General features: G+C 44.2%; 1 protein-coding gene across 4 annotated transcripts in view; it reads right to left on the bottom strand.

Annotated features, from left to right (window-relative positions):
* Positions 1–20845, bottom strand: part of GRK5 (G protein-coupled receptor kinase 5) — a 174160-nt gene that overhangs the window by 113710 nt on the left and 39605 nt on the right. Inside the window, exon 1 of one of the 4 annotated variants that reach the window (XM_030488751.1) lies at positions 2798–4741. The exons of the other annotated variants lie outside the window; for them this stretch is intronic. Coding sequence (XP_030344611.1) covers positions 2798–2840 — 43 coding nt within the window. The 5' untranslated portion in view covers positions 2841–4741. Of the gene's footprint in view, positions 1–2797; positions 4742–20845 lie in introns of those variants that run through there. 4 annotated transcript variants of the gene reach the window in all.

Here is a 20845-nt window from a genome sequence, read left to right as displayed (position 1 = left end):
ACTGGGTGTAAAGTTGGTGGCACAGAGCGTGATTCTGATAACTGAGGTATATACACTGCTTGTGTGGCACTGAGGGTCACTGTGGAGCTGGACAAACCTACGGGGAAGACAAGCTCTGCTGAAAGAAACAATTTCTGTTGAAATGTTTCATAAAAATCCCTATTTTGTGTTGTTATTACCATTCCTTCCAGGGCCTGAGGGCAGAAAAAAGAAATTCAGCTGATTTTAGATGGTGTTCTGGTTTTTAAAGTCACAAGAGCAAAACCCCAAGCTATTACTCAGAAAATCCAAGCCTCCTTATCTCATTCAACTCCCCCAGTGACGCAGCTTGCTCTGCACCACGCAAAGCAACACAGCAGCAAACACTGATCTTTGTGTCTAAGCATCTAAGCCCAAGTGGCACATATGCTATTTTAGCACCTCTTGGGACCTCTCTGGAAGATAATGTAATTAATATTGTCTTGGTGACGGCTATTTACCACATCCCACTGGGAAACTGCAATCTGTGCTTATGGAACTTGAACCCAATTAATACTCACTTCCTACCAGTTTCAGGTGTCTCCTAATTTAAAGCTATGTTTACAGACAAAACAGGTCAGTAACTCTTCCCAGTGAGCCAAACGGTATCTTAATCACTTGTGTTTAATAGGAAACAAATGACTGAGAACTGATAAAGTTTGCCATTATGCTTTTGAGGAAAAGAAAAGTGACTACAGAACAATCTGATAACGAGAGAATTTGCTTCCTGTGTAACTCGATATTTATAAACTTTCTCAATAAGGGGCAAAAAGGAAATAATTTCAGCTGGCTGAAGTTAACATTCCAAATCACATTTTAAAATGACAACAAAAACAGGACCCCGGCTGAAAACAGTGCTTATGGGAAAGATACGGAGAAACAACACAGGGCAGGAAGCCTCAAGTTCAGCCTGCCCTTTCCTCCTGCAGCTAGGGCTCTCCTGCTGCCTGCAGACATGCACTGCACCTTGCACAGCATGGATCCATGCTCGGCCTCTCCACAACAATATGGGTGTCGGGGTAGAAGGTGGAAGCAGGATTGTCCTGGTTGTGTCTTCCACCTTCTGACTGAATTTCGTAAAGTCCTGGAAGGGTTTGTGTTGGAAGTGACCTTAAAGCTCACCCAGTTCCAACCCCCTGCCACAGGCAGGGACACCTTCCACTAGAGCAGGTTGCTCCAAGCCCCTGTGTCCAACCTGGCCTTGAACACTGCCAGGGATGGGGCAGCCACAGCTTCTCTGGGCACCCTGTGCCAGCGCCTCAGCACCCTCACAGGGAAGAGCTTCTGCCTAAGAGCTCATCTCAATCTCTCCCTCTGGCAGGTTAAAGGCATTCCCCTTGTCCTGTCCCTACAGGCCCTTGTCCAAAGCCCCTCTCCAGGTTTCCTGTAGCCCCTTTAGGCACTGGAGCTGCTCTCAGGTCTCCCCTTAAGGAGCCTTCTCTTCCCCAGGCTGACCCAGCCCAGCTCTCTCAGCCTGGCTCCAGAGCAGAGCTGCCCCAGCCCTTAAAGCATCCCGTGCCCTCCCTCTGTCTCCAGTAAACATAGCAGCTCATATGCATGAAGACATGGGATTTTTTTTTCAAGCTAAAGGCTACATTTTCAGCTTTATCATACTCGGCATTTCAATTATTTTCCCTGCTTTTCTACATTTAATCCTCCTGAAATGCAGGCAATGATTGCCCTACAGCCAGACTAGTGTCTCAACAGCAGAACTACCTCTCAAGCCGTAAGAGCCTCCGGTCCAGCTATGTCAAGTACCTACAACTCCATCTGAGTTCATCAGGATGCCACACACACCAGCAAGCCCTTAAACAAGCTCCTTGAGAGAAGGAGAGATAAGGATCCTAACTGAAGAGTCCCCTCTGCACAAAACTAAATGCAGATTGTTTCTGGAGTAAGTACTGGTTTCTAATGCTTCCAGGTATGGAAGTTTGTCATGGGAGAATAACGTGGGAGATGTGGAAGAGTGCTTACAGTGATAGTAAGAATAAACATAAATTTGTATTTTATGCATAAAAAGGCAGTGTTCCCAATTATATATATATATAAAAAAGAAATGTTTCTCTTCCAGAAGACAAGCAAAGAGAAGGGAAAAAAAAGTAGAAGGTGCATCTTAGTTTCAAGTTTCCCATGTTGGTAAATGACAAACTGGTTTGTACTTTGCTGCTTGGCTTCAGGTATCAAGTAAAATATTTCTGAGTTGCTTTTAAAGTGTATTAATAAAAACAATAAACCCAACACATCCCTTGGCTTTTCATCAGTGCCCTCTACTTATGGACCCAAAAGAAACAAAAACAGCAAAAGGTTTTCCAGCTTAAAGATGAATTTTGCCCTCACATAAATTAGCATGACTTTTACAGCCCTGTTGAGACACTCCACATGTACAACTGGGAAAAGAAATTACCACAGACAGCTTAAATGCACAGCTTTAATTAGAAGAAAACCCCAAAATAAAACCAGACCTATTCTTCTTGCAAAGTTTTTCAGTTGATATTGTCAGAGGACCTAAGAGAACTAGGACGGCTAGACAGTAGAGGAAAAATCATTCTTGGTTTTCTGTTTACTCTGCTGGTTTTAAGCAGCTCAGCTTTGTAGAGCAAAAACCTGGGGCGCTGCTGTGTGCCATGGACACACATGTATGGTGTGGATCCCCTCCACCAAACCCATCCAAACTGTTAGTCACTTATCAAGGGCGTTACACACCATCTTCTACTGCTGGGAGAAGAACAAGCAGCTGGAGAGAGCAAAAAGACCTAATGAGAAAAAGGCTGACACTCACCCTTTACCAGACACCAGGGACTCCAATGGCACCAGTGTTTCATTACTTCCACTGCTCACAGGACAACTTGTTTAACATTTGCTTTTCTGCAGTGCCTGGAGGCCAACAAATTCAGGAATTCTTTGTACAAGGCAACGCATGAATACAGATCCCATCCCCAAAGAGTTTCCAGTTCACAGTACAGCAGCCAAAAGCACTCTCCGTGACATCCTGAACCCTGGGGATGCTGCCTTTGCTTTCACAGCAAGGGCTAGGATTTCATCCCCCGTGGCTCCAGAGGGTCAGAATTTTCCCACTCATCAACACAAGTGCCTTGTGAGGAAGACCTGTTTTTCAAAATGAGCTGGTATTACTGAAAAACCATCAAAAGTTGCCAGGAAAAATCAAACCTATAAATGCACTGTTGTCCAGAGCTGACTGCATTTCAAATAGTCAATAAAAACATGAAGACGGAAAGAACATTGAAGAGTAAAGGCAAGTCAGACCAGTTGTTTTCCTTCACTTTCACCCTGCTATCTCTTGCCTTTGTCTTCCCCAGTTCCGCCCATCTCTATCACATCAAGCATTAACTACTTATTTCTATTTTCCAGGTTTATCCTCTTTTCACCTCAAAACTTCTGTTGACTATCAACATGCACAAGCCTATGATGCCACCTTTTGTCTCTGACTTGCTGCAAGCTGAACTGCTACCCCTCCACATCCTTCTGACCACAATACATAAATATGGAGGTTTTGGAAACAGTATCTGGCCTGTATCAAACAGTACCGGCACTAAGTTGTGCTTAAGCTCTATATGGACCTGGTGTAAGACAAGACTGTGCCAAAAACTGTCCTAACAATAAACAGTGTGGACAACTGTGTGCCAGCGCTCAACCCTCCTGTCACATCTATACTTAGTTCACTAGGATGATGTTCTCCTCTGTGAGACACAGAAGAAATCCTTTGTTGGTTGACTTGATCAAGGCCAAAGTTTCACCGTAAGCTGCCACCAGGGCTTGGCTTTGGCCAGAATCTCCAGCTCACTCCAATGAACCCACTCATTTTTGGATGTCTTTCACCCAGTGCTGACACAGGCATGCATCCACCTCTGAAGAATAAAATACAAGGGATGCAGCCTGCCATTTGAAATCACTGGCCGCAGGCTGGTTCATCCTCTTCAAGAACTGACACATTAAGACAACTGAATAGTAGGAATTCATGGCAATTTGCTCACACAAAAAAGGCCGGGAATAGAACTTTAGTCCTGTCCTGAAATCCAAGAGATACAACAGCAGATGTCTTTCATCTATATGACCTTTTCCACGAAGACAAAAGGGAGACAGGATATTAAATCACAGTTTAAGATTTTTATGACTCTTGGCAAGCATTTCTGTATTATGGGTTTGTTTGGTTTGGGACTTTGTTTTGAGGCAAAAGGAGTGGGTTTTTTTGCACTTTTCGTGGAACTTCAGCTAAAATACCGTAAAAACATCTGAGACTAGTTTCTTTCGGGCGATTTGCACATTTTCAAAGTCACAAGCTGACTCCTCTTCCAACTCACATTGCTCAAACTAGTGTGTTTAAACCAGGACAAGCATGTGACATGAAGGCAGCAACTCATTTTTCACAAAGTCATGGAAAACCTTGATGGCACGTGCAGTTACATTACATTCTGTAAACTGCAGATCTAGATCAGGAAACATGCTTAAAGGCTGCAGCATGTCCGAAGCAAACCCCTCATTGACTACAGTGACAGCAGGACACAGCACAAGGAATGTGGGAGAAAGCAGAGATTAACTGCGTTTGTCTCCTTAATTTGGTTGTACCCTTTGCTAGAGCTTTCCCTAGCATGCTCAGCTTGCCTTACAGACAACTAAACAGATGGGAGGGTAGGGATGCTCCTAAGAAAGATAATCCAGAAGAAAGGACATTGACCTCAGACCCAGGGAGGATTAGTTTTAAGTCCTTCTTCTAGCACAGATTTCTCACATGGTAAAGAGTTAGCCTATATAAATACCTTCTGAAACTAGGGGCTCTGGCTCATGATCACAGATGGACTCAGGTGAGATGGCTGAAGCAGATGGGTGCCTGTTCACCCAGCCTCTCTGCCAAGGGCTATTACTCTTGGGAGCATAAGATTTAATGGGCTGTGCACCTAATTCACAGCTGCTGAAACTCACAGTATCACACCAGGCTATAAAGTGTGACTGCAGGTACACATCCTAGCCAAAGCTATTTATGATCTCAAATCAGAGCCCTTCATCTTGACCTCAATCATCTCCTAGCACATAACATGAACAGAGAGTAATTCCTGAGCCTCCCTTTGATATTGATGGGTGTACATACATTAAAGACTGAGAAACCCTAAAATCAGATGAAAATTGCCAGTGGAACATTTCCCCTCAGAAAATACCAATCAGCCTTAAGTAAACGTTTCATAGATGTGTCAATCTTGATAACATTTTATTTTGAAAAGAAGAAAATTAAAAAGGCTTTGAATAAGGTTAAAGCATTTTAATTTTTGATTGCAAACTACTTTTGCCCCATTTAAAACGCTGCATTATATACTGGATAAAATCAGATTTTGGTTATCATTTATTACCAAAAGAAACACATAGGCTGAGTTCAAACATTTTTCCCTCAGATCTATTTTTCACAGCAAATTAGAACTGTTTGCATTCCCTTTGTCCTAGAATACAAATATGCTTTCTTGAAATTTGGGAATTAAAACAAACAATCAAAACCCCAAAACAGGACAACAGCAAAACTTTTGGCCATCAAAACCTCCCTAAAGCCCTCAGCTCTTGCAATCGAGGGCAGGTGAGGACAGGCTGGAGCTCCTCGTGTGCTTTCTGAGTGACTAAAACACGACATGGGCCAAATGCAACCACATGATACTTCCAAAATGAGAACACATATGGCTGAGCATTTCTGAAAAGTCAAAATCTGCTCACGCTGAAATCAATGGGCGTTCTACTCTTGACTTTTGTGGAAGCAGGGTTAAGTCAACACTGGGTACGATGGGAAAATCCCAATCGGAGATCAAGCGCAGCGTTCCCCCTACAGATTATTCATAAAGTGTGCATAGACGTCACAAGAAAACAGAAGGTGCTACAGAGCTGGTATTTTTAAACCGAGGGTGAGAAAATAGGCAGTGAAGCGTAGAGCATAACTTCTTACGTTGCTTTGTCACCACTCTTGTTAAGGAGCACAGGGAAATTATTTTAAAGAGAGAAAAAAATAGTTAACTCTTTCTTCAGTTCAGAATAGACTCTTTTTTTTTCATTTTAGACGAATTTTTACAGTTTTTTAAATGCTTCTGATTTTTCTGAATCTATTTCTTTCTGAATACTCTTTTCTCAAGACCCACCTAATTTTCAGAACCACCAAACCCACCCAAGAATACTGCTTTAAACCACCTAGAAGACATCAGATGATTTGTTCTCCAGACCCCACCTTATATAGAATTTAAATCAGATCCTAGCTGCCTGCAATGGATACTGTGTCTACCTTCCTAGGCAAAGAGCAATCCATTTGGAAAAGCTCAGGCAGACACTGAAGTGGCTCACAGGGAGCATCTGTGCACAGAGACGGAGACCAGTTCTAATCATCAGCATCACAGGACTGTAATCCTGAAATCCAGGCACGAGCAATTATCAGTGTAAGAGCATTATTTATTCCTCCTAGTCAGACACAAGATGGATATCCCATTGGGCACCAGTTAGATTGTTATACTCATTTTAGAAGGCTTAGCAGGACCACTTATCATGTATGAAACAATACTAATAGCAGGCAGTCTGAGCCATCAGATGAGTTTAATAACGGGCTTCACTAAAGTTAGCAATGTGCCCTCATTATGCAGGAGGTCAAAAATGCTGGCATGAAAGTCAAAGTACAGCAGCTTCTTGGACTTTTGATACTAAAATCTAAATATACTTCAAATCTCTTACCCAACATATATTCCCTCATCCATGCAAACTTTTGAGTATGTCATTTAATTCACCATGGAAAACACAAGCAATAAAAATGTAGGATGTCAACACAAGGACCTTAGGTTGATATTTATTCTAACTGATGGCACCCAGGAGTAGTCCTGTCTCAGTTATTCTTAGCAATTCCCACGACTCACCTGTCTTACAATTAACATGGAAAAAACCCAGAAACATCTGTCTGTATCTCACACTTTGAGTTACAGCCACCATTTCAATCAATGCAGTTTGTAAGCAACAGAGCCTGATCAAAAAGCCAGGACCTTCATTTGCTATCTGCTTGGGGTGATGTTCTCCAAGCACCACTTCTTCCTTCCCTGTTTCTGCTTTTCCCACCCCAGTGCTGACCAGCCTCGGCTGCCCCGTTTGTGAAGCTGGACAAAAGCAGCCACTCAGTGTGGCTTGGCTGAGCTGTGAAATATATCAGAAAGGAATTTGGTTTTGCTTAGCCCAGCAGTGCCAAGCGAAACTGCAAGACCCGCGATTAGGGCTTGCGGAGAACACACGTCGTTACAGCTTCACCCTTGGGCATTCACCAAAAGAGAGATTTGCTTTTCTAATTGGCTCAATATTTTGAGAAGGTAAATGGTGAATAATAACAGCCTCGACAGCAATATGAGACAGGATGAAAGCAATACAAACTACCCATTTACACTCTAGGCTTCATGGCATGAGCCACACGCCAACTGACTTCCAGCCCCAAGAGGAAACCATCCTGCAGAAGAACATCCTCCCTCACAGCACCGCGGGGAGCGCCCAGGGAGACCTCTTTTGGCTTTGGTCACCTCATTTGGCTTTTGGCCTCGGTGAACTATGCTATATTTCTGTACAACTACGAACCTCATTTGCAGAGCGATAAGTTTCCCACAGAGTTAGGTACTCACTTCCTTTATTGAGAAGAAGAAATAAACAGTTCTTTGAGGGAAATGGCAGTATTTCATTTGCTATTCCAAAGTTTATGCTAGGTAAAATGTTAATTTCTGCAAAGCACTTCCTCAACAAAAGCAGCTTCATAAACTGAATTTGCTAATAACAATAAATCTAGTATTTTCTTCAGAGAGTCTACACCTATATACTCTGTTCTCTCAAATACAAAACAAAAAAACCAAAGCAAAATAGCAACATCCATCATAAGGTTAAATACAACTAGTCACACTTAACCTCTGATAATTTAACCATTCAGAGTACCTTTTACTCATAAAAGCTGCAGTAAATGTAATGCAATCTATAAATATCACTGAGGCCACCGATGGCTGAGTTTGACCTCTTGGTTTCTGATTTAAATGGCCTGAGTTATGAGCACAGCAGGCTGCAGCCACTGACTGCTGTTTGGGTTCACTGCTGACAGATGTCCCTTTCCAAATCTAAAGAGGAATGAATGAAAAGCCTCCACACCATTCATGGCTGCCAAACAGCATGTTTTTAAATGCAGCCGAGAGCTGCATCCTTCTACAGCCTGCTGATACAGCTCCAAATTTCTCTCCTGCAAGCAGTCTACCTTTTTATTTTCCTATGCATGCCACTGTGTCAAGTCTTTTCTGCTTTTGTTGCAAAAGCATAGAGCCTTCTCGCCTGAGCACCAGGGATATAATTCTCCTGCTTGCAGGCAAGAATGTGACCTCAGTCTTCTGCACTCCCCGAAAGAGCGTATCTTCCATTGACGTCAAGGGCTCTGCACACGGAGGGAGGGAGATAAGCATATTGGAGGCAAGATCTGCTCTGTGAATGAGAATGAAGAATTCTGCTGTAGGAATTTACAAGCCTCTCGCAGTTCCCTCTCTTGATTAAAGCCAGTGGGATTATTACACAAATTCAAGCTGCCGAGCCCTGGTTATCGGAAAGCTGCCTCATGCAGGGATCTCTGCTGTTAACCCATCACGATTGTTTGGGCAAGACAAAACCCACCATTATGTGAGAAAAGCAGGTCAGATGCAAAAAGGGTTGTGTCGGAGGGGAGTCGCTGACAGCTCTCTGTATGGCATGTCACACCTATGAGCTGTGAAGAGCATTTCAACAAGCTACATCCTGCTTGTGGTGCAGATTTTAAGCAGTATAGACCTGTGGGTTAAAGTAGGGGGAGTTTATATCCAGTTTTATCCATTCATCTCCTGAGAGAAAAACTGGGAGTATCTATGGGGCTCAGCGTTGTGCTGCAGATAAGCTCTTTGCAAGGCAGTAACCTAAACACGAAGTGCAGCATAAGCAGAGCAGGCACACTGCAAGGGCTCCCCAAGAGCTGAGCTGCACTAGTTAAGAGCCCCCTCTAATTAGCTGGGCACGATGCTACCCTGATGTGGCACTGCTGTTTATATGTCTGCAGCAAACCTGGTCCGTGCAGGGTCAGGGATCTCTGCACCATGCTCCACTCCACGCGCAGATGTGCCCAGAGTCAGCAAACGGACAACAGCTTTGCCTGCCAGCCTGTCTCCCGCTGCAGTGGAGTTTCTCAGCCACACTATATCTGCTCCTGGTTCCTCTGGGATCCAAGAACTGGGAGGTAACCTTGAGTTGCCCAGTTTAGACATACCCCAGCACCATCAGAAATGCACCCAGAGAATACAGCACTCTGCAGGAACACCAGGCTGTTGAGAAAAGCTGCTTAGTACAGATACCATTACAGCAACAACAGCCCACTGATCAGACCTGATTACACTATGGTGTACATTTAACCAGGATTATCTAAAGTTAAGCTTTTGTGTAAGCTTTCCTGTACTCACACACAATGATGCTTCACACTTAATTTTGTGCTGCTTTGCAGCGTATTGGTCAGGTATGTTTTATCCTTTGAGGGTGCTGAGGCGCTGGCACAGGGTGCCCAGAGAAGCTGTGGCTGCCCCATCCCTGGCAGTGTTCAAGGCCAGGTTGGACAGGGCTTGGAGCACCCTGCTCTAGTGGAAGGTGTCCCTTCCAACCCAAACTAGTCTATGATTCTATGATCTATGATTCTGTGATCTTCACTTTATCATGCACCACTTTCACAGGCATTGTAGCTGTAAAGTAATAATGGCTGCACATCACTAGCGAATTTTGGCTGCAAGCATGAGACAATATAGGTTTGAGAAGATGCACATGTAATAGCTAAATGCCAGTTTTCTGTAGCAAAATCTGGAGGGAAGGGAATGCTGTGAGGATGCCAGCAAGTACAGGCAGTGATTTTTTTACCTGGTGGAACATTGTACTAGAAACTTCTTTACACGACGTCTAGGTAAGACCCCTGAAGAAAGCGATGCCTGACTGTAGATGGTATATCTATAACACTATGGAATTTAAGAAATAGGGGTGACTGCACACTTAAAGCCTAAGTGAGAAGGCACAGACAAAAAGTGAATCTTCACTCTGAGCTCTCAGACTTTCTGATGCTACATACCAGCACAGCTAACCTCACATGTGCTGTCAATAGCTGTAAGCACTGAGGAGCAGGGCTGGTTTACGTGCTTATAGATGAATCATATACCACAAAGCAAAAACCAAAACAAAGCAAAACCCTGCTTAGACAAAAGGTAAGCATTGTGAATGAAATATGAATGGACAGAAATGTATAAAGGCCCTTAACCAGCTCAGCCTACTTCAAGGTCAAAGCTCATTCATAAATGTTTCAGTGTTGCAAAGGAAGGAACAAGAGACTCATTTACAGCCAAGAGCCTCCTCCTTTCCTGTTTTCCTCTAGCCCAGACAAACCAGGGCAGGTATGTTAGAACAATATAGTAAAGGATCAGCTTTGATATACATAAGACAATGCTGATGTGGTTTTCAGATGATTCACATACCCAGCTGCATGTTATCCGTTAAGGTTTCTCACCCTTGATCACAACGTTTGTTCATTGTTTCTTTGTGATACGTCAAAAAACCATTTGAAAATTCCCACTCAAGTTTTCAATATGAAGCTGGGGAAGAGGCAAGTGATAGATCATATCCTGAAGGACAAGGACTCATTTTCATTTTCCGACTCTTCCTACACAAAACCAGAAACTTTATAAGTCATGGCAGTACCAAGGTTGTTCAAAGTCTTCTATAAAAGTATGACTCCCTACCAAAATCCTGCAGCAATGAGTTCCCCGAGTTCCCCGCATTCAATTCTCTTATATACCATTTTTAGTCATACATACCAAGTATTGCTTTGTTCTTTTCAGCATATTGGAATATGTTTAGAAGGCTGAAACAACAAGGAAAAAAGTGATGCTAAAGCTTCACCCTGATTTTACACAGTATTTTTTTCTATTCTCTAGTTATTTCTTCTTTTAAAAAAAGGCAGATATGAATTTCCAAATATTCTGATCAATTAAATTCAGGCATTTCCTCCAGTTCCGCTTTTTGTCCCCTCCCCTTAGGATTTCACATAAGTTGCTGGTTGTCTAGATGCCATGGGAAATCAAGAATTAAAATACAGAGCCATTCAAAACATCCTTAAGACCATAGCCTGACACTGTGGTTTCTGTCAGCGACCACACTTTCATCTTATTGGGATGCCCTTGGAAAAAAAGCTCCTGCTGTCAGAAGCAAAACCTGTGCCCAATTCATGGAATACATGAATGCAATATAAACCCTCACAGGCCAAGAAATTCCACAGACACCGCACGGATTAACTGCGATAACATCTTTTCCCATAATATTGAATGGCAACAGAAATAAAAGATGAATGTTTTTAACATTTAAAACTTCAGGGCCAGCCCCTGAATTAGAAGCTTCCCAAAAGCTGTCTTGCCTCATACTGGAAAAATCTACCCCAGATATAGAGATCTTAGGAGGGCACAGAGCCTTCACAGCAGCACAGCATCAGCTCTCTGACACTTGCTCTTCTTGCACCTCAGCATTAGAGACCTGTGCTTCAGGCACACCTCAGCAGAGCAGCCCTCAACTTGTTCCATAGGATGGGACCAACACTGCAAATCCAGGGAGGGGAAGCTTTGAATCCACATTGTACCCATCTCCACATTCTTCATTCTGCTTAAGAATGCATCAGCCATAGGTGAGATCCTGCTTCCCAAGGACACGACGGACACAGATAGCAACAGCTGGAGGAACAAAGTGTCAAATAGGTTTCCTGTTGATTTAAAGAAATCCCATAAGTGACTTGATTCACCAGGTTACACAGTTTGTATTCCATTTCTCTTGTCCCTATATTGCAAGCACTGCAACTCTTGGTTCCTCATAGGGCTTCCCCACCTTCTCTCCTGACACACTGGTCAGTGGCATAAGATGGAGAGTGAAGGCCATGTTTGAATAGCTGCTGCAACAAACATACAGTTTCAAAGGGCAGAGCTGCCCACCCCATACTGGTCAGGAGCTAACACCTACTGATCCTCTCTGTAAATCACATGAAATTCACAGGCCTTCGAAACCCAGATGTTTAAATTCAGACTCATTCTCTTCTGTTGCCATAAATCAAAGAGTTAAGTGTAGCATGGTGCAGCCAAGAAATAACTCTCAAAGTGGGAGCTACAGCACCTCAAGATCTACCTGTCTACAAATATGCATGTATATGAGTACTTCCAAACATTCTCTTAACCAACCTTGACCAGGACACCCTGAAAAGCATGACTGCCAAGAAAATGTGACGCAGCCATCGGGATGGCCTCTAAAGCACCCCTCTTCAGCATGTCTCTGAGTGTGACAGTCAAAAAGGCAAACGGAGGTAATATATTTGAGGTGGTGACTTTGCCGGAAAGCAGAGCTCAAAGCAAAAGATGGTTTATCAGCTGCTCCCTGTCCAACAGCTTGCATTCCAGATGGCAGTGCCCCTTCCACATCCTTTGGGCTTGCTTTAGGGGGGCAATGCCTGAAGGACAAGTGCAGAGGTGTACATCCAAAACCCCTCAGCTGTGATACCCTTCCCTAGCCACACAAGTACACTTCTCATTGCATGTTTATGTGAAACCCTGCAGGGCAACACAATTGCACTCCTGTTCCTTTCCATCCATCATTTACTAGCATCTTGTGTCCCATAGGGAGCTCTTCGTATCCCATATGAGGGCATTAGCACAGTGAGGCTGCCACAACCTATCCCTGGTTGAGACTCTCCTGCATGCCCTGATGCAAACCCAAGGAGGGCTATTTCAAGCACTTGTGTGATCTTGTTACTGAATGTGGAGATGACACCATGCATTTTGTTCATCTCTGGTGACGCTCAGGGTGGAATTATCCCCAGCCTGTCCTTGTCTGAGATGTGGGCACCACACATAAACAACAGAGAAGCTGAAAGCTCTTTGGGGCTCTGTTCACACTTTTTGTTAAGCGGCAGTGTCCCACCCCTCACAGCAGCTCTCAGGGGTTTTCCACACCATTGATTTCTTCATAGCCCACTCGGCCAGGCCAGAGCATTTCACTTCAAGCAGATGCAAAGACTTCCCATAGCAAGCTCAAAGAAACTAATGAATAACTTCTGACAGTTCCCCCCTGCAGCCCAGATAAACCAGGATGGAGAAGCAGCAACTTGCAAAGCCACTGCTGGACAGCAGCAAGTTCAGACAGACATGTGATGGGCCACAGCCACAACAGACTGAGAAGGAGAGCTGTGTTTTCTTTCCCCAGAAAACAGATTTCAGGCTCCTTGGTGGTTTTTTGGCAGCCTGCACTGAGCTCCATGGGTGAGAACAGCAAGGTGCTGGTCAGGAGCTGGCTCCAGGCCTGTGCCTGGCCAGGCGTGCCAAGTTGGATGTGACTGCTCATCTCAGGCACAGCACAGTATGGCAATGGCCTTCCTCCACACATATGCACAAAATGTCAAATATATGTCATCCCATGGAAAGGTGCATCTTCAGACCTCCCAGGCTGGGACAGATCTGGCAATAGGTGGTTTTTAAATATGGGATTCAAAAAACACAATAACATCTCCGTTCTGAAATGGCAGGCAGGAGGAATGCATATGGACCTTCTCTGGGGAGGTTTCAGGCTGATTATGAAGAATTGAAGCACATGGTGTAAAGAGGGACCAGCTTAACCTGCAAAAACTGCCCAGGGATTTGTCTCTTTAGGCAGGACAATGAGGGTACCCCACAGAGGTTACAGATTTTGAAGGGATGCCACTGGTATACAATGAATACCAGACATAAGTACAGGCTGTTGGCCTTGTTCCTCAAAAGTCTTCTTGGGGAAGGAACACCACTTCTGCTTAAGGAACAAAGCAGCACTGCCACATGAAAAGTTCAAATGTGACTAGCTGCACCTAATGCCCCAGCCCCCTCCAGGTCTGTTTTCATCCCTGGGCCTGAAGGGAAAATGGGTGCTTTGTGCTGTGTTGAACCAGCTCAACCTCTACTGACATATTCAGCACTCCAAGGAGATTGTTTGGCTGCTGGTCCCCCATTTAGCTGTACGGCAGCAGGAACAGGTCCCAGACAAAGGAAAGGTTTTTCCTATGGTGCTGCCTTCAACACCTGCTGAGATTTCAGCACTGCATTCCTGAACCAAAGGCACCAAGAGGTCCATCAGGCACTGGAATAGGCTGCCCAAGGAAGTGGTGGAGTCACCATCCCTGGAAGTGTTCAAAAACCATGTAGATGAGGCTCTTAGGGACATGGTTTAGTGGTGGCCTTGGCAGTCCTAGGGTAGAGGTTGGACTTCATGATCTTAAAGGTCTTTTCCAACCGAGTTGGTTCTGTGATTCTATAAGACTAGGATCATCTATTGAAACAGGCTAGATGTGGTGCTGCTGGTGTGTCACTTGGCCCTGCTCTGGTCTTGCCAGGACCACCACCACCCTTTATGAGCCCACTCATGAAATAGAAAGGGGAGGAAAGTTTTACCATTAAACATCTAGTGATGACTTACACAGAATGACTGAAATAAACAGAAAACTCACACTCACCAACTGATAAAGCACTAAAAAGCAGTAAACTGTGATGCACCAGTGGTAGGAATTAAGGTTGGCTGAAGAGAAGGAAAACATGTGAAAAGCAGGGAACAGCGCTAAGGGAAGGAGACAGATCCTCTACAAAGACAGTGGCAGGCAAATCAGAGAAAGAACACAGAGGCGGATGTTAGAAAAATATAATGTTCCTGTGGGTGTACCGCTTATCAGCCCTTCTTGCACATAAAACACATTTTCTTCAACATTTAGGAAAGAAGAAGAATGACTGATCTGTAATTAACAAAAATAAAGACCTGGCCAGATCCTGGGCTAGAAGAACATTCTTGCAAAAGTGAATTTTGCTAGAATATCGGCATTAGGAAGGTCAGGGCTGCTGCAGGAAGAGGGAAAATCCAGAATAATTGGAATAGGCTGCCCACTAAGAGCCACCCAGCTGGGGACCACATTTAATAAGCCATTTAAATCCTATTTAACAAGCCATTTAACAACAATATGACCCCACTGAAGGGAAATCCTGGGGGAGCAATTTTCCATATTTGATACGGGCACCTTTTACATATCCTGCTGCCAATGTCTCCCTCTATGTCCTCCTTCCTGGGCTCAACTAAGGAAAGAAATCCCACGGTTTGGAGTTTAAACTGGAACTGCCTGGACAGTCTCTCCTGTGCTCCTCTCTCACTGGCACAAACCCACACTCCAAAGAAGAAATTTAGCTTTATAGTTCCTCTGTCTGTCTCACCAGCCTGCAGCCTCACAGGCCTATTTGTTTCGATGGTCATCAGCTTATATCAAGCCATGAAAGTCTCTTTCCTACTATCAATCTGCCCCAAGTCCACTGATTCTAAATAACAAACTGCAACCCTAAGCACTGATAGCTTTAGATGACACCATAATCAGATCAGCACCTGTTCTACAGCACATCTTTAATTACCAAACCAACTTTACCTCTACTACATGGTCTTCTACCTCCTCTTCCTGCCTCAGGCTCCTGTTTCCATCCGCAACCTGTGCCAGCTGACGAAAAGGCAGGAATGCAAGCAAAGCTACCACCCCCTTAAGTGGGTTGATTCTTTAAAGCAACTAGAACAACAAAGGGCAGCCATTTATCAGGAAAATATCAGCTGTCAAGAAAAGCAAATGCAAATAATTTCTCTGCTGACTGTTCTTTTCACGACTGCTGCGCAATTGTCTTGTTGATTCCCACAGCTGGATGCCATAGCTTTCTCCTTGGCATACGTAATTGAAAGTGATGCTAGAACAACTTGAATAAATTGACATTGATTTCATCAACTGTGTATGTGTGTGTCAATGACACACGTCTCTTTTTTCCTTCCCTCCCATTGTCCACTAGCATGCTCTCCAGCCCAGCAGCTGTTGACATTTTGTTTGATGGCACATTTCCCCACTGGGAAATGAAGCTTCCATTAAACCCAAGTGCTCCATAAGAAGGTACACAATTTGCCAACATTTTCACTAAAAATGATCAAAACAATTCAGACTTGCCTGGTCTGGAATGCTGTAATTTGATAAGGTCAAAATGCATCATCTTAGCTTCATCATTTAGATTTCTATGTTATTATAAAGCCATATAACTGAACACCAGCTGACATAGGTGGAAAGCTAAATATCTCAGCCTCATAAAAATATTTCACTGAGATCCTAACCAATGGTAAAATGTGAGAAAGGAGAGACCTTTTCTAAAAAGAAATTGCACAATTTGTGTCCGTGGGAGATTTCACAGCTCTCAGTGTTTGCTCTAATCAGAATCTCATTTGCTTCAACACTGCTCATGGAACAGGATTTCCATGAGCAGTGGAACTCAGATCACAGCAGCTTGCAGTTCTGAGTATGGGATTACTAACAGGAACATTTGCAAAATGGATTGCTGAAGAAACTTCCCTCTTGTCCTCACATATAGACACAAATCTTCATTTTTTAGAGGATAAAGAACTGGCTAGATGGCCACATGCAAAGAGTTGTGGTAAATGGCTCAATGTCTAGTCGGAAAACAGCAACGAGTGGTGTCCCTCAGGGATCGGTGTTGGGACCGGTCCTGTTCAACATCTTTGTCGGCGACATGGACAGTGGGATTGAGTGCGCCCTCAGCAAGTTTGCCGATGACACCAAGCTGTGTGGTTCGGTTGATACGCTGGAGGGAAGGGATGCCATCCAGAGGGACCTTGACACGCTTGTGAGGTGGGCCGATGCCAACCTTATGAAGTTTAACCAAGCCAAGTGCAAGCTTCTACACCTGGGTCGGGGCAATCCCAGGCACTGCTACAGGCTGGGCAGAGAAGAGATTCAGAGCAGCCCTGCAGAAAAGGACTTGGGGGTGTTGGTTGACGAGAAGCTTAACATGAGCCGGCTTCAGTGTGCGCTTGCAGCCCAGAAAGCCAACCGTATCCTGGGCTGCATCAAAAGAAGCGTGACCAGCAGGTCGAAGGAGGTGATCCTGCCCCTCTGCTCTGCTCTTGTGAGACCCCACTTGGAGTACTGCGTACAGTTCTGGTGTCCTCAACATAAAAAGGACATGGAGCTGTTGGAGGGAGTCCAGAGGAGGGCCACGAGGATGATAAGAGGGCTGGAGCACCTCCCGTGTGAAGACAGGCTGAGAGAGTTGGGGCTGTTCAGCCTGGAGAAGAGAAGCTGCGTGGAGACCTCAGAGCAGCTTCCAGTATTTGAAGGGGGCCTATAAGGATGCTGGGGAGGGACTCTTCCTTAGGGACTGTAGTGGTAGGACAGGGAGTAATGGGTTCAGACTTAAACAGGGGAAGTTTAGATTAGATATAAGGAAGAAGTCCTTTACAGTGAGGGTGGTGAGGCACTGGAATGGGTTGCCCAAGGAAGTTGTGAATGCTCCATCCCTGGTGGTGTTCAAGGCCAGGTTGGACAGAGCCTTGAGCGACATGGTTTAGTGTGAGGTGTCCCTGCCCATGGCAGGGGGGTTGGAACTGGATGATCTTAAGGTCCTCTCCAACCCTAACTATTCTATGATTCTACAGCTTCAAGACCAAAAAAGAATGGATGGACTCTATTGGTGGTTCTGGGCTTTGCTGCAACCAGCTTACCTGGTGCCTTGCTGCTTTCATCCTTCTTTTGCCTCCTCATCCATCTCCTCCTCCATCCTTCCCTTTCCTATCCTAGAAGCCACAGTTTGTACTCAATTGTTTTGCTCTTTTCCAGTTCACAAGTGTGCTGTGGGTCTTGCAACAGGGTTTGTGGTTGTGCTGTGTCTGTCTTAACCCACACAAGGTGAAGACCGGGCAGTGCTGCACAGCCATGGGCTTGGCTTGCCATGCCTCAGGCTCAATGAGTGCCACACATTTAACTGCACTCTTCTTGCGTCAGCTTTCACTTCTGATTTCACCTTTCTGTGTCCAAGTTGCAAATTCCCTACACTCTCTGACCCTTCAGAAGATATTTACAGTTTCTCTAACAGCTTTAAAGAACTTTAAAGAATTTTCATTTCAAAGAGATTTATAGGCACTACCTTCTGCTCCATTAACCTTTAGTGCCTCCACTTTCTTCATCATGTTTTGTGAGTGCATGCACTGGTCTGGCAAACAACAGCTAAGCATCTCTGTAGCTGTGGGCTTCTCATAGGGCTCTGTCAAGAGTCTAAGTACCTAAGGGGGTCCTTCAAGAACTTTATCAGGTGTGGAAATCTGTCTTACAACTGACATTTTAACATGTAATAGCTGTATTTAAAACAACAAGCAAATAAAACACCAGTTGTTTCGGTGCACCTGAGCAAACAGTTGAAGTATAACCTAGATTGAAAGTTTTTAATTACAGTATTAAAAGAGGCATTATCAATTAAATACAGCAACTGGAGAAATCACAGCTCATGAATATGCAAGATACCTGACAAAACCTTTCTGTAAATGCTTCAGTAATTTTCAGAGATGAACCTCAAACAAGCTGCCTCTTCCATTCGCAGTTTCAGTTGCTGATAAATATCCAATGCTCTCTACCTTATTTTTAGGAAGTATTTTTATTACAGTCATCATTTAACAGCACTGCTTGGAGATGAAATGCATTAAATGAACCTGAGGTTTTCCTTCTGCATTAAAGGGCATTTTGAAGTCTGAAGTACAAGAATTTTTATTTCCTTCTAACATCCACCATAGTAAGTGAAGACAAGTCACTTCAGGCCTCAACGTCTAGCAGTCCATGATGTAGCAAAAGTCATAAAACCAAACACAAAATCAAACATCAAAGACTTCAGGGAATTCTAAGAAGCTGCACTGATGTTGCCCCACAGACTACAGCAGGAACTTCACCTTTCTGCTAAACTGAAAGAGCGGGAGAAAGGGAAGACAGGAAACATCCGGTGTCACAGGTCTGCCCAAACACTTTGCTAAGGTGCTTCAGATTGTCCTGAAGAAGAACACCAGGCTGCTCTCAGCAAGGAGGGATGTTTTGAAGATGAGATTAGTGTGTATTTAAGTCAATGAGAATCCTTCAATCACTTTGAAAGGAGACTGGTTCCTATCTGACCTGCTCAACCAGAATCCCAGCACCATGGTCAAGTGCCACATGTCCTATTCTGTTATCTTAGAGGGTGCAGATAGTCTCCTCAAGATCAAATGCATGAGACATCTCCCCTCTCACCCACGACTGTGGTCATGTCCACTATCGATACAAGATCCTTTAGAGAAAGAATGAGAAGAACATGACCAATCCATGTGTGTCTAAAAAGAGATTGCTTTGCAATCACACATCTTCATTTAACCAGATACTGAGCAGCTCCCCAGCTGCCCTCAGCATGGAAACCCAGCGCTGCTGAAGGAGAACCACTTCTTGCCCCCAGCCTGAGGTGCTTTCCTATTAGCTGCAGGAGACTTGGTGGAGAAGCAAGACCAGTCAGAGCCTGACTCATGGCAACAGCCACAGGGAGCAAGTGTGGATCTGATCTCAATTCCACAACATCTATTTTCTATGGCTGTGCATGCTTCCACAGCACCATCAGAGCTCCCTTGCCTCCCATGGGCTGCCTGCCCTTTTGACAGACTAGTCCTTCAGCTGGGCTTTGCTACGTGGGGAATATTTAATCCATCTGGAATGCCAGCACGAGCAGATTGCCTCTCTCTCACTTACCAGATGACTACACTGGGTTTTATTCTGATAAGTATAAGCAGGGAAACCGTAACATATCACCTAGACCTCGCTTAGGGAAAAGAAGCTTTAGAAAAGTTAGTTTGCCCTAGCACAGAAATCCCTAGCATGGCCCCACAGTCAAAATCTTGTTTTATCAGTAAAGAGGAAGCACACCATATATATAAATGTATGTGTATATATTCACATACATACAAAAGGCCAAGTTTTTACTGTTAGAATAACTGAAGTCTTAAGACCCTAACCAGTATTAGTCCAGATCTATTTTTATATTTATGAAACAGAATGAATATTAGCATGGTGAGGAAAGTTACACACACACACTTCATTTCTACTCTGTTTCCTGGTGCTAGTCTCTCCCTTTCCCAGTCTCTCTGGACCCCAAGGCCAAAGATTTCATTCTGGCCTTTGAGGGTGTTTTTCAGTTAATCCCCATCACCTAGAGAACCCCTCCTAGCAGCAATATAATGTTCTTGTTGATGTTTTCTTTTTCCTCATGCTGGGATCCACTTGGGGTTATTTTTATATGTTTGCTAACATGCTTTTACACCTTTACTCATGATTTCATTCCTTCATCCTAGGTTGGACATGGCTTAGAGCAACCTGGTCTAGTGGAAGGTGTCCCTGCCCGTGGCAGAGGATTGGAACTAGATGAGCTTTAAGGTCTTTCCAACACAAACCTTTTTAGGATTCTATTATTCATTGGTCTGTAGCTCCACAATACATCTGCATTTACAGAGATTTTGCACAGAGATTTTCCAGCATTTCCTCTAGCATTCCCTCTCCCCAAGTCCACCTCACCCCATCGCCTCCAACAAATGCATTAGCAAAAGCATCAGTGACACTAGAAAATAACACCAACACCCCACGTAAACCTACAGCTTTCTCAAAAAACTGCTGGGTTAGGCTGTTGGGGAGCTGAGATACATAGGGAAGGATCCTAGATAAATTACCCTGATTTCTGGAAACCTGTCTCTTTCTCGGGTGTATATTTCTATATGGAACTACTGTGCACACCAGAAGCTTCAAATACATTTGTTCAAGCTGCTATTTTACAGCCTGACCACAGCCTTGCCCTTTATGAGAGGAAGCAAAGCTTCAGAAGGAGGCAATTAGCTCTGTGGCCCCAATACACACATGGCTATGGTAATATTG

This window comes from Strigops habroptila, chromosome 5 (assembly GCF_004027225.2).
Source record: "Strigops habroptila isolate Jane chromosome 5, bStrHab1.2.pri, whole genome shotgun sequence".
NCBI classification, from domain to species: Eukaryota; Metazoa; Chordata; class Aves; order Psittaciformes; family Psittacidae; genus Strigops; species Strigops habroptila.
The sequence above is the reverse complement of the archived record's forward strand: the minus strand, read 5'-3'. Positions and strand labels throughout refer to the sequence as shown.